At 34.7% G+C, this 12501-nt stretch overlaps 1 protein-coding gene across 5 annotated transcripts in view; it reads left to right on the top strand.

The window, feature by feature from the left end:
- PCDH11X (protocadherin 11 X-linked) overlaps positions 1-12501 on the top strand; it is a 940417-nt gene that overhangs the window by 53117 nt on the left and 874799 nt on the right. For all 5 annotated transcript variants that reach the window (XR_006339916.1, XM_043896468.1, XM_043896469.1 and 2 more), the window contains exon 2: positions 10349-10935. Coding sequence is in view for 4 of the 5 variants with exons in the window: in XM_043896468.1 (XP_043752403.1) it covers positions 10396-10935 (540 nt within the window). In the remaining variant the exon portion in view is untranslated. The remainder of the gene's footprint in view (positions 1-10348; positions 10936-12501) is intronic.

The following is a 12501-nucleotide window of genomic DNA, read 5'->3' as shown; positions in this document are numbered from 1 at the left end:
TTGGCAAACTTTTCCAAAATCAATGTGAAATGTATTTTCCAGAAGATTAAGTTTTTGTTTTTGTTTTGCAAACCTTCATAAATAAGCAAAGTTAGTTATGTTCTTCATAAGCAGGGAAAGAGCTAAACTAAAAAAAAAAGAAATCGGTTATAGAAACAATTCCTTTATGAAAATGGGGCTGACCCTACAATATAAGTTTCTTGTACAAATTAAGAACTGACAGAAGGTTGTGTTTAATTAATAAATGCTAATTCTATTTTTAAAGCCAGAATTCTGTATGATTATTGTCCTGCCCCAAATTAAATGCATCAAAATGTGCCTTGTGTAGTCTCATTTAGGGTTTCAAATGTTTTTTTACCCTTTGATTCATTGATGTCATCATTTTAAACTTGTCATCCAGTTTGAGTTTTGAAGTGAAACAAAATGAAAATCTCAGTATGAATATTAAAATATGTATAAGGGAATAAGAATTAAAAGTAGAAGGGAATTTGGCTGAACTTTCAGACTGAGGTACTTGTTATTAGGTAGTTGATTAACCAAAGAGCAAAACTGGTTTTTTAAAAGTTGCTGTGTCATTTTTGCTTAGTGGTCTATGAAGTGTAGCCACTGATTGAGGATTTATGTCACCCTGAAGTCATCTTACCAGGAAAGGCTTCTTTGTCTCCCTGGGTGAATGAATGCAGCTATTAAGGATGAAAGTCAACATTTTGTTCTTTGGAACAATAGGTTGATAGATCCCATTCATTTTCCTATAACTGATATCTTACCTTGATTCATTTTTCAGACTATCAACTGGAATCTTGTTTTTAACACCATTTCCAAGATTCTGGTGGTATATCTCATTTGCTTTTAACTGTTGAATTTATTGCATCATGATTTTGATAAATTAGAAGCTAAATAGAAAATATACCAAGTCATCACGTTTTTTTTTCTGATTAGACCTATACTGTTTTATTATTAATTTCTGATGATAGGAATTAATAAAAGTATTCACTTATCCTTACATATCTAAAAATCAAAATAGACTCTTCAATAAATTCTCAGTGAAGTCAGAAATTTATCCCATTTATTTACCTTCTTTAAACATGATCATTTAGAGGATCTCTAGAGTGTGAAATTACCAACTATTCAATATAAATATTTAATACATAAATCAATGCCTACAGATATTCATAAAAATCATATGGTTGTTATAAAGATTAAAAGAAATAACTGATTTGAAACTACTTAGAGAAATTAAAATGCTACACCAAATGGAAATTATCCTTTTATCCTCAGTGAATCTAGGAACTATTTGTTATGATAGTATGTTACTTACAGACCAAACATATTAAAGTAATTGCTAGGTATTGAAGTAATCATGGTTAAATTCACTTCAAGGTAATAAATCAAATCCCTTACATTATACAGTGCAAGTGACAAATAGATTCAAGAGATAGATCTGATAGACAGAGTGCCTGAAGAACTCTGGACAGAGACAGGCTCAATGAAGGACAGAAATGGGATGGACCTAACAGAGGCAGACGATATTAAGAAGGGGTGGCAAGAATACACAGAAGAACTACACAAAAAAGATCTTCACCACCCAGATAATCATGATGGTGTGATCACTCACCTAGAGTCAGACATCCTGGAATGTGATGTCAAGTAGGCCTTAGGAAGCATCACTATGAACAGTGGGTGTGATGGAATTCCAATTGAGTTACTTCAAATTCTGAAAGATGATGCTGTGAAGGTGATGCACTCACTATGCCAGCAAATTTGGAAAATTCAGCAGTGGCCACAGGACTGGAAAAGATCTGTTTTCATTCCAATCCCAAAGAAAGGCAATGCCAAAGAATGCTCAAACTACCACACAATAGCATTCATCTCACACACTGGCAAAGTAATGCTCAAAATTCTCCAAACCAGATTTCAACAGTGCATGAACCCATGAACTTCCAGATGTTCAAGCTGGATTTAGAAAGGCAGAGGAACCAGAGATCAAATTGCCAACATTCATTTGGATCACTGAAAAAGCAAGAGAATTCCAGAAAAACATCTACTTCTGCTTTATTGACTACACCAAAACCTTTGACTGCATGGATCAGCAGACCACCTGACCTGCCTCCTGAGAAATCTGTGTGCAGGTCAAGAAGCAACAGTTAGATCCAGACATGGAAAAACAGACAGGTTCCAAACAGGGAAAGGAGTATGCAAGGCTGTATATTGTCACCCTGCTTATTTATAACTTATATGCAGAGCACATCATGTGAAATGCCAAGCTGGATGAAGCACTAGCTGAAATCAAGATTGCTTTGAGAAATGTCAATAACCTCAGATATGCAGATAACACCATCCTTATGGCAGAAAGTGGAAAAGAACTAAAGAGCCTCCTGATGAAAGTGAAAGAGGATAGTGAAAAAGTTGACTTAAAACTCAACATTCAGAAAACTAATATTATGGCATCTGGTCCCATCACATTATGGCTAATAGATGGGGAAACAATGGAAACAGAGAGAGACTATGTTTTTGGGCTCCAAAATCACTGCAGATGGTGACTGCAGCCATGAAATTAAAAGACACTTGCTTCTTGGAAGAAAAGCTATCACCAACCTAGACAGCATATTAAAATAGAAACATTACTTTGCCAATAAAGGTCCATCTAGTTAAAGCTACCATTTTTCCAGTAGTCATGTATGGATATGAGAGTTGGGCTATAAAAAAAGCTGAGCACCGAAGAATTGATGCTTTTGAAGTGTAGTGTTGGCGAAGACTCTTGAGAGTCCCTTGGGACTGCAAGGTGATCCAATCAGTCAATCCTAAAGGAAATCAGTTCTGAATATTAATTGGAAGGATTGATACTGAAGCTGAAACTCCAGTATTCGGCCACCTGATGTGAAGGACTGTCTCACTGGAAAAGACCCTGATTCTGGGAAAGACTGAAGTCAGGAGGAAAAGGGGATGACAGAAAATGAAATGGTTGGATGGCATCAGTGACTCGATGGACATGAGTTTGAGCAAGCTTCAGGAGTTGCTGATGGGACAGTGAGGCTTGGCATGCTGCAGTCCATGGGGTCGCAAAGAGTTGGACATGACTGAGCGGCTGAACTGAACTGAAATGAACAAGGTGATAAAAGGACATATGATGATTAGCAACAATTATATTTTTGCCAAATGAAATAGGTCTCTTGCTTGATTAATCTGTAAAGTCATGTTTCAAATGCTCTCTAAATCATGTTTAAAAATCCAGAAAATTTAATATAAAAGAGCACCCTTCACAAATTGTCTTATAAGTGATTTTTGAGCATTGATTATTAACAGATTTGAAGCCCTGTTAGAGAACACTGCACTAACTGTTGTGGAGTATTAATGTTAACCTTTTAGTTATTTCTGTCTCTTTGTGATCCCATAGAATGAAAAGAACATAAACATGTTATATATTTATTTATTTTAAAAAAAATTTTAGCAGCACCACACATATGCGGGGATCTTAGTTTCCTCACCATGGGTCATACCCATGTGCCCTGCAGTGGAAACATGTAATCTTAACCACTGTACTGCCAAGCACATCCCTGATAAAACATAAACTTTTTTTTAGAAGGAAGAAACACTGATGGAATCCACTTCTTGGAGAAGATTAGACCCATACAAATGTACAATAAATGAGCCCTTTGTGGAATAAAATTTAATAAAAATATCAGTTTTATAGAATTAAATTACCCTACTTAATCTTTCATTTTGACATTTCAAGTGTCAGAGTACATGGGAAATAGTCATATCAAATAGGAAAGTCAGTGCACCTACCCCACTCTACTTGTAGTCAATCCCTTTGAAAGTATTTGAGTTTATCAGTTGCTCCCATTTGTCTTTCACCAGATGTGGTTGCTTTTCTTGACATGTCCTACATGGCTTCTTGTCAACCTGAAGAACTACACTGTTGTTTTCCCAGTCTGTGAAAAAAGCTTTGTGCATGAAAACAAGAACATGGAAGCAATTATATAATATATTATGATTGTTCATTTGTCTATTTTTGACTTCATGAGACATTATAGTAATTAAATTACAGTGATGAGAGCCAAGTGGAGTTAGGATCATGTGCAACATACATATATTTCTTATTTTCATATAATATTTAAATTTGTACTAATTTTAAGAATTTGTTATTGTAGCATGTAAGACACTCATTCATATAGAATTACTTTAAATATGCATGTGTGTGTGTGTGTGTGTGTGTGTGTGTGTTAGTCACTCAGTCGTGTCTGACTCTTTGTGACCCCATGGACTTTGGCCTGCCAGGCTCCTCTGTCCATGGAATTCTCTAGTCAAGAAACTGGAGTGGGTATTTCCTTCTCCAGGGGGTCTTGCAGACCCAGGGATCGAACCCTGGTCTCCTGCATTGCAGGCAGATTCTTTACTGTCTGAACTACCAGGAACGCTCCATATACTTTATTACTAGTTAAATACAGCACTACATTGAAGGAAAATGTAATAAACATGTCAGGGAAATTATGCAGTGGAATTCTTCTGACAAACTATTTGAATACCACTTTTATGGCTTGAAATCTCTAGAACTGCATATAGTAAAGACTTAGTTCCCCTATCTGTTTACTTTTTTAAATCTAAATTGCTCAGAGACTATAAAATAAATTTGCATTTTTGCTTTTCATATTTTAAAATTTCAAAGTTGCTTATTTTGTTTCTACTTTTGCTTTCTCTGATTGTCATGATTCTGTCCAACTATGACTGTTGCCTACCTAATCACTATATATTGCCTGTAAAAACAGTACTTAAATAATGTTGGCACTACTGAAACTTGTAGAAAATTTTAATTCTCTGTATCTGTTTTCATTGTACCTCCCTTATGAGTTTCCAAACTAACAGTCGACTATAATAACAGGATGTGGATGTGGGAGCATGGTAAAGAAATTTAATCTTATAGTTTGTTCATGGCAGAGGGAAAATTAGAGCCAAATTATGGTTATGTGCAGGCTTCCCTGGTGGCCCAGCAGTAAAGAATCCACCTACCAATGCAGGAGACTCAGGTTCAATCCTTGGGTCAGGAAGATCCCCAGAAGAAGGAAATGGCAACCCACCCCAGTATCCTTGACTGGAAAATCCCATGGACAGAGGAGCCTGGTGGGCTACAGTCTATGGACCCCCAGTGAGTCAAACACTATCAACTAAACACCACCACCAACAAAAGTATGTGCATAGGAATCTTTACACTAAATATCTGAGTTAAATTCATCATGCTTCCAGAAAATTAAGCAATGGCTCTTTCTATCCATATTTAGTAGCTAAATTTCTGTACTGGTCATTCAAAAAATTAAACTCAGCATTTTAAAAGAGACTTCAAAATTTTAAACACAACAATGCATTTTCAAGTGGTAAATGCAAGGGTTTGAATCAAATTTTGGAGACTGAGGTAATTTTGATGCATATTTATATCATGCATGTTTACATCCTGATAGAGGCAGAGTAAACTTTGTTATACATTGGTTGAACACTCAAAAACAATCTGGAATATTTCTATTATCAAATATCCTCTGTGAGGGCAGAGGATTTTGCCTGTTTTGCTCACTGATTTATTCTCAGTGCCTACAACAGTGCCTGGTATATACGAACTCCTTAAAAATATCTGTTGAACGTGTGACTACACCTTCATGAAAGTAATTACTAACTGGACAGTAACTATTCCTTCTAGGTTTGCAATATGTTCAGTTCAGTTCAGTTCAGTCGCACAGTCGTGTCTGACTCTTTGCAACCCCATGAACCACAGCACACCAGGCCTCCCTGTCCATCACCAACTCCCGGAGTCCACCCAAACCCTTGCCACTGAGTTGGTGATGCCATCCAACCATCTCATCCTCTGTCAACCCCTTCTCCTCCTGCCCTCAATCTTTCCCAGCATCAGGGTCTTTTCCAATGAGTCAGCTCTTCGCTTCAGGTGGCCAGAGTATTAGAGTTTCAGCTTCAACATCAGTCCCTCCAATGAACACCCAGGACTGATCTCCTTTAGGATGGACTGGTTGGATCTCCTTTCAGTCCAAGGGACTCTCAAGAGTCTTCTCCAACACCACAGTTCAAAAGCATGAATTCTTCGGTGCTCAGCTTTCTTTATAGTCCAACACTCACAGCCGTACATGATCACTGGAAAAACCATAGCCTTGACTAGATGGATCTTTGTTGGCAAAGTAATGTCTCTACTTTTTAATATGCTGTCTAGGTTGGTCATAACTTTCCTTCCAAGGAGTAAGCGTCTTTTAATTTCATGGCTGCAGTCACCATATGCAGTGATTTTGGAGCCCAGAAAAATAAAGTCAGCCACTGTTTCCACTATTTCCCCATCTATTTGCCATGAAGTGATGGGACCGGATGCCATGATCTTAGTTTTCTGAATGTTGAGCTTTAAGCCAACTTTTTCACTCTCCTCTTTCACTTTCATCTAGAGGCTCTTTTTTTCTTCACTTTCTGCCATAAGGGTGGTGTCATCTGCATATCTGAGGTTATTGATATTTCTCCTGGCAATCTTGATTCCACCTTGTGCTTCTTCCAGCCCAGCATTTCTCATGATGTACTGTGCATATAGTTAAATAAGCAGGGTGACAATACACAGCCTTGACATATTCCTTTTCTTATTTGGAACCAGTCTGTTGTTCCATGTCCAGGTCTAACTGTTGCTTCCTAACCTGTATACAGGTTTCTCAAGAGGCAGGTCAGGTGATCTTGTATTCCTATCTCTTTCAGAATTTTCCACAGTTTATTGTGATCCACACAGTCAAAGGCTTTGGCACAGTCAATAAAGCAGAAATTGATGTTTTTCTGGAACTCTCTTCCTTTTTCGATGATCCAGCGGATGTTGGCAATTTGATCTCTGGTTCCTCTACCTTTTCTAAATAAGTTCGGCTAAATTTTAGAAATTGAAGTATCTTTTTTCACAATTTATTTTTCTGGTTTTCTAAACCTCTGAGAGAATTTCCAGTGATGAAACACATTTTAAAATGTTTTATTTGATGCTATTATTAAAAGTAAAATAGAACATATTTTGAATGGATTGGGATAGCAGGACTGCTTAGAATTAGATCGTTTTCTTAATCCTCCCTCTTGTGTAGAGATTGCAACAGGCATGCAATGCTTAAAAAAAAGATCTATAGTATTCTTCTGCCAGTTGTAATAATGCATAATAACTAAGGGTAAGATAAGAATAGAGTGGTAGTTTAATTCTTACTGTAACTGCCCTATTTTTATTTTTGCTTATGTTTGCATGGTATTTATAAAATCACACACAGACACTCAATTTTTTTAGATGTCCTAGCTTTGCAGTAGGAGACACATATATGTATGCATATTGACACATAGTAAGCAAAAATGGGGTGTTTTTATTCTCTCACATTCATTAAGGAGGGTAAGGCCAATAATTCACAAGAGAATGAGTTGAAAAGGTTTCTATATTATGTAATCCCAGTGCTCATCATTGAGCAAATGATGCTAAAAATACCACAGGCAATAGTCTTTTTGTGTTGTTTACTAGGATAGAAAATGTCTTCAGCATTAGCATTACTCACCATGATACTTAATTTAAAAAAAAATGATACCAACTCTTTAACATAGGAAAGTGGTTGGACCCATGATATATAATTTTTAAATTCTGTGATAAAAATTTATAAAATGAGATGCTTCAGATCTATTTACCTCATTACTTGGTTCTGTTCATGACCCAAACTATCTCAATGATTGCAACAAATGCATTTATTCTGTTACTGATTGCAAATGGGTAGGTTTCTTTTTCCCCGCTTTTGTCTTCAGGCCTGTCAATATGCATATTTTCTAAATTGTTTTAATGTAATACACTATCTGGCATAATCAGATCATAATATCCATAGCAAGTTATTTATATCATTTCATGATGTTTTTAGAACAATAATTAAAATTTTTTGTAGTTTTTTTTCCATTTATTTTTATTAGTTGGAGGCTAATTACTTTACAATATTGTAGTGGTTTTTGCCATACATTGACATGAATCAGCCATGGATTTACATGTGTTCCCCATCCCAATCCCCCCTCCCACCTCCCTCTCCACCCGATCCCTCTGGGTCTTCCCAGTGCACCAGCCCCGAGCACTTGTCTCATGCATCCAACCTGGGCTGGTGATCTGTTTCACCCTTGATAATATACATGTTTCGATGCTGTTCTCTCAAAACATCCCACCCTCGCCTTCTCCCAGAGTCCGAAAGTCTGTTCTGTACATCTGTGTCTCTTTTTCTGTTTTGCATATAGGGTTATCATTACCATCTTTCTAAATTCCATATATATGCGTTAGTATACTGTATTGGGCTTTATCTTTCTGGCTCACTTCACTGTTTATAATGGGCTTCAGTTTCATCCATCTCATTAGAACTGATTCAAATGTATTTTTTTTGTAAATTTTAAATTGGTTATTAACTACCAGTGAAAACTGAGAATTTCCTTAATTAGATACCTTTGTGCATTAATAGTTTTCTCTATTTTTTATTTTTTAAAAATCTCTAACAGATTTTTTAATTGACCATCTATCATCTGATTCTTTAAAATTTTGGAATGAATTGATAGCTATATTAATCCATACTTAATTATAAAAATATAATGTCCTACAGGGTTTAGAGCAGTGTAATACAAATTTCTCTTTGTGTTTATAGAGCATATCATTGATACATACAAATAACATCCAGAAGCATATTATGATATATCATGATACTAGATATTAAAACATATTTAATATGCCAAATTGAGACTATATCCAACAAATAAAATTGAGAATAGGAATTGAGAATTAATATACAAATTGAAGAGAAATTTGCAAATTACAAATAAATAAAAGTTCCTGTTTGAACATTATCAGAACTAAACTGAAATAAAATGGCAAATTTTAGGGAATGAAAAGTAATAAACAAGGAGGGGGAAAGCAGCCAGAGATATTGTTTGTTTTTGGACTCTCTATTTTAACTTCACAAATTTTTTTTAAATGCCCTTCTTATTTCTAAATTCTAGTCAAGCTGTTTCTTTTAGTTGGGTAATTCTTATGCTTCAGAGTCAGACACAACTTAGTGACTGAAAAACAACAACAGTTATGTCAGTTTGAAGATGTGAAAACCCATTTTTACATGGACTACTTCATGCAAACAATAAACAAATTCTGTGAGTTGGTATGTTTTGTATTCCAGTTCTCTCACTGTTCAGATGCTAACAAATCATAAATATACAAATTTAAACTGGTGATATAGCTTCTGTTTCAGTATCTCCAACTACATGGAATTCAGTCTTTCCTGAAAAATCATTATTTTTCTAGAATTAATAGACAGCTCTTCATGTTGATCTGAAAGTTGCCTCTTTGTAATTTTATACCAGATCTTGTTCCTCTCATTCAAAAAAAGACAACTTTAATCCCTTTTTCACACAGTTGTCCTTCCCATGTTTAAGCATTTGCCATATCAAACCCTCTCTCTCTGAAAAGACATTTCTTCTTTAATCCAAACTTCCTAATCTAGATCTATATTTACATTTTGAGGCCCAGAGCTGAACACATGGAATATTGCATAAAACATTCATTTCACATGGAAGAACTGCATTTGAAAGCCACGTTGTAACAAAGAGTAAATGAGTATATTTTTGTTATTAGTGACAAATATCCCTTTACTTTTCCTTAACTATTGAATGAAATGTTTTAAATGATTTTTATTACTTTTGACTATCTTTTTTAAAAAATGTATTTTTAATTGAAGGACAATTGTTTTACAATACTGCATTACTTTTACTTTATTTTTAAACATTTTTTAAATTTTATTTTAATTGGAGGCTAATTACAATATTTAGTGGTTTTTCCATACTGCATTACTTTTAACTATCTTATTATAACATTATCTTTTATATATTTTCTCAATGATGAACACCTTTATAAATACTTTGGGTCTCATATAATCAAGGTATCTTGCTTAATTATCTTTCATTTTAATGTAAAATGCATAATATTAGATTAAAAACAAATCTGTCATTAGTTTATTTAAGAGAGTCTACTGTGCTAGTATTTTCGTTAGTGATTTTGGTATTTTTTAATTTTATTGAATTATAGTTGGTTTACAAGGTTGTTTTATTAATTTCTGCTGTACAGCAAAGTGATTCAATTATACATATACATATTCTCATTCATATTCTTTTCCATTGTGTTTTATTACAAGATATTGAATATAGTTCCCTGTGGTATACAGTAGGACCTTGTTATTTCATTTAATGATTTTAACTTAAAACTGAGCATTTAGTTAACTTACATTTAGTACTTGGCTTTAATAATTTCTTCTTCCTCTTCCTGTTTCTTTTCTCTTCTCTTTGACAGTTCTCCGCGGGGGATACAAAAAACACCCTAGTGCAATCCTGCCTGGTATGGACTTGTTGTCCGGGACGTATATATTTGCGGTTTTGTTAGCATGTGTCGTGTTTCAGTCTGGCGCCCAGGAGAAGAACTACACCATTCGGGAAGAAATGCCAGAAAACGTCCTCATAGGCGACTTGCTGAAAGACCTCAACTTGTCGCTAATTCCAGACAAGTCTTTAACAACTCCTATGCAATTCAAGTTAGTATACAAGACCGGAGATGTGCCACTGATTCGAATTGAAGAGGGCACAGGTGAGATCTTCACTACTGGAGCTCGCATTGATCGTGAGAAATTGTGTGCTGGCATCATAGTGGACACCCGTTGCTTTTATGAAGTGGAGGTTGCCGTTCTGCCGGATGAAATATTTAGATTGGTTAAAATACGTTTTCTGATAGAAGACATAAATGATAATGCACCATTATTCCCTGCAACGGTTATCAATATATCAATTCCCGAGAACTCTGCTATAAACTCTCGATATGCTCTCCCAGCGGCCATTGATCCAGACACAGGAATAAATGGAGTTCAAAACTACCAACTAATTAAGGTGCGTTTTAAAAATACTTTGTTAAAGACAGCTCAATTTTTAAAGGGAAAAAAAGGGGATCTTAGTGTACTTCATACTTTGAATGATTCATCTCCACAATTATTTGAAGTTTAAAGCATAGCAGAGAAAATTTATCAATGCAATTTTTGCAATGGCATGGGGTTAAGAATCATCTTAAGCATATTCATTTTCAAGCAACTGTTTGTGTTTCCACTAACAATCTATTATAGGAGTCAGACAAGGAGCTCAGCATTGCTGCTTAAAAATCAATAACTTACCCAACATCTTACTTTTCATCTGTCTAGTCATGACTCTGCCTCAAACTTGGCCTGAATAAGCAAATCTAAGCATTAAGAATGAATCCACAAAATCTATCAGTTTTTCTAAGTGATTATTTTAGACAGAAAGCTTTATCTTGTCATTTAAAATGATGCCAAATAAATCTACTTTAGGGGTGAATAGAACTTTTTTATTACTAGCATTTCTACACTTATATAGTAATAACAAATATATTTCATGCTGATTTCAAGTCAAGGAAAGATTTAAGCATCTGAGTCACAAAATAAGATTAAATTTTAGACACGTGTTGTTAATGTTAAATGTTTTCATTTTGTTCCAAATCTTTGAAAACACAGAACATTCATTTGCTATAAACGGTAAGTTTTTTTTTTTAGCTAAAAAATTCCTTACTCTAAAGAACCTATTTGGTTTGATTTGGACCTTGTGATGGGAAATGCAGAGGGAAGAATAGATGAAATATTTGATATTCTTTAAAATCGTGAAGAGGGAATGAATTTATCAAGTGGGTGATTCCTTTTAATTACCTATATGGTATATAGAGTAGTAGAAAACTCAGATTTGGGTATGTGAAATAATGCATACCCAAGTAATACATACATAATCACTTGAATGATTTTGGGAAATGTGTAAAAGAACAAATGTGCAGATATTATATAGACATGGTCAAGTGATTGTCAAAGTTTTATAAGCATTTTCTGACTATTCACTACCAGATTATGATTATCATAATGACCAATGATTAAAAGAACATATAAATAAAATATTTTTATGTATATCATCTGAAGATTTTTGCTGATGCTGATATGTTGTAGAGATGCATTTATTTACAAATACATTCATAAATCTAACTCTAGAGATCTTTTGAGTAATTTCAAGTGAAATGCAAATTTGTGTGTGAATTATAAGAAGTAAAAACAGAAAAAGGATGAATGTTATAAATGAGCATTTTTAGGTAAGGTCCCTACAGTGGTATCCCTTTATTTGATGAAATGGAAAAATATGCAGGAGTCAGAAAGATATAGATCACAATTTTGTGCTTGTGACCAACTAGAAAAGCCACCTCCAGCTTAATCTTTATGACCTTTAGTTTCTCCAATCATAATATGAGGATGGTGCTATAAACATCATAGGAGTAAAATTGGGAAGAGTAAGCACTAAGTAGAGGGTAGATATACCTGCATAAAATATTTTTGGAGATGGATTGAAACAATTAACTGTTTATAGATATGTGAGGCTTATCACTTTAAATAGTAATTGTGTAGCAGA

Source organism: Cervus elaphus, chromosome X (genome assembly GCF_910594005.1).
Source record: "Cervus elaphus chromosome X, mCerEla1.1, whole genome shotgun sequence".
Taxonomy (NCBI): Eukaryota; Metazoa; Chordata; class Mammalia; order Artiodactyla; family Cervidae; genus Cervus; species Cervus elaphus.
Note: the sequence above shows the minus strand (reverse complement) of the source record. Positions and strands in the feature narration are given on the sequence as shown.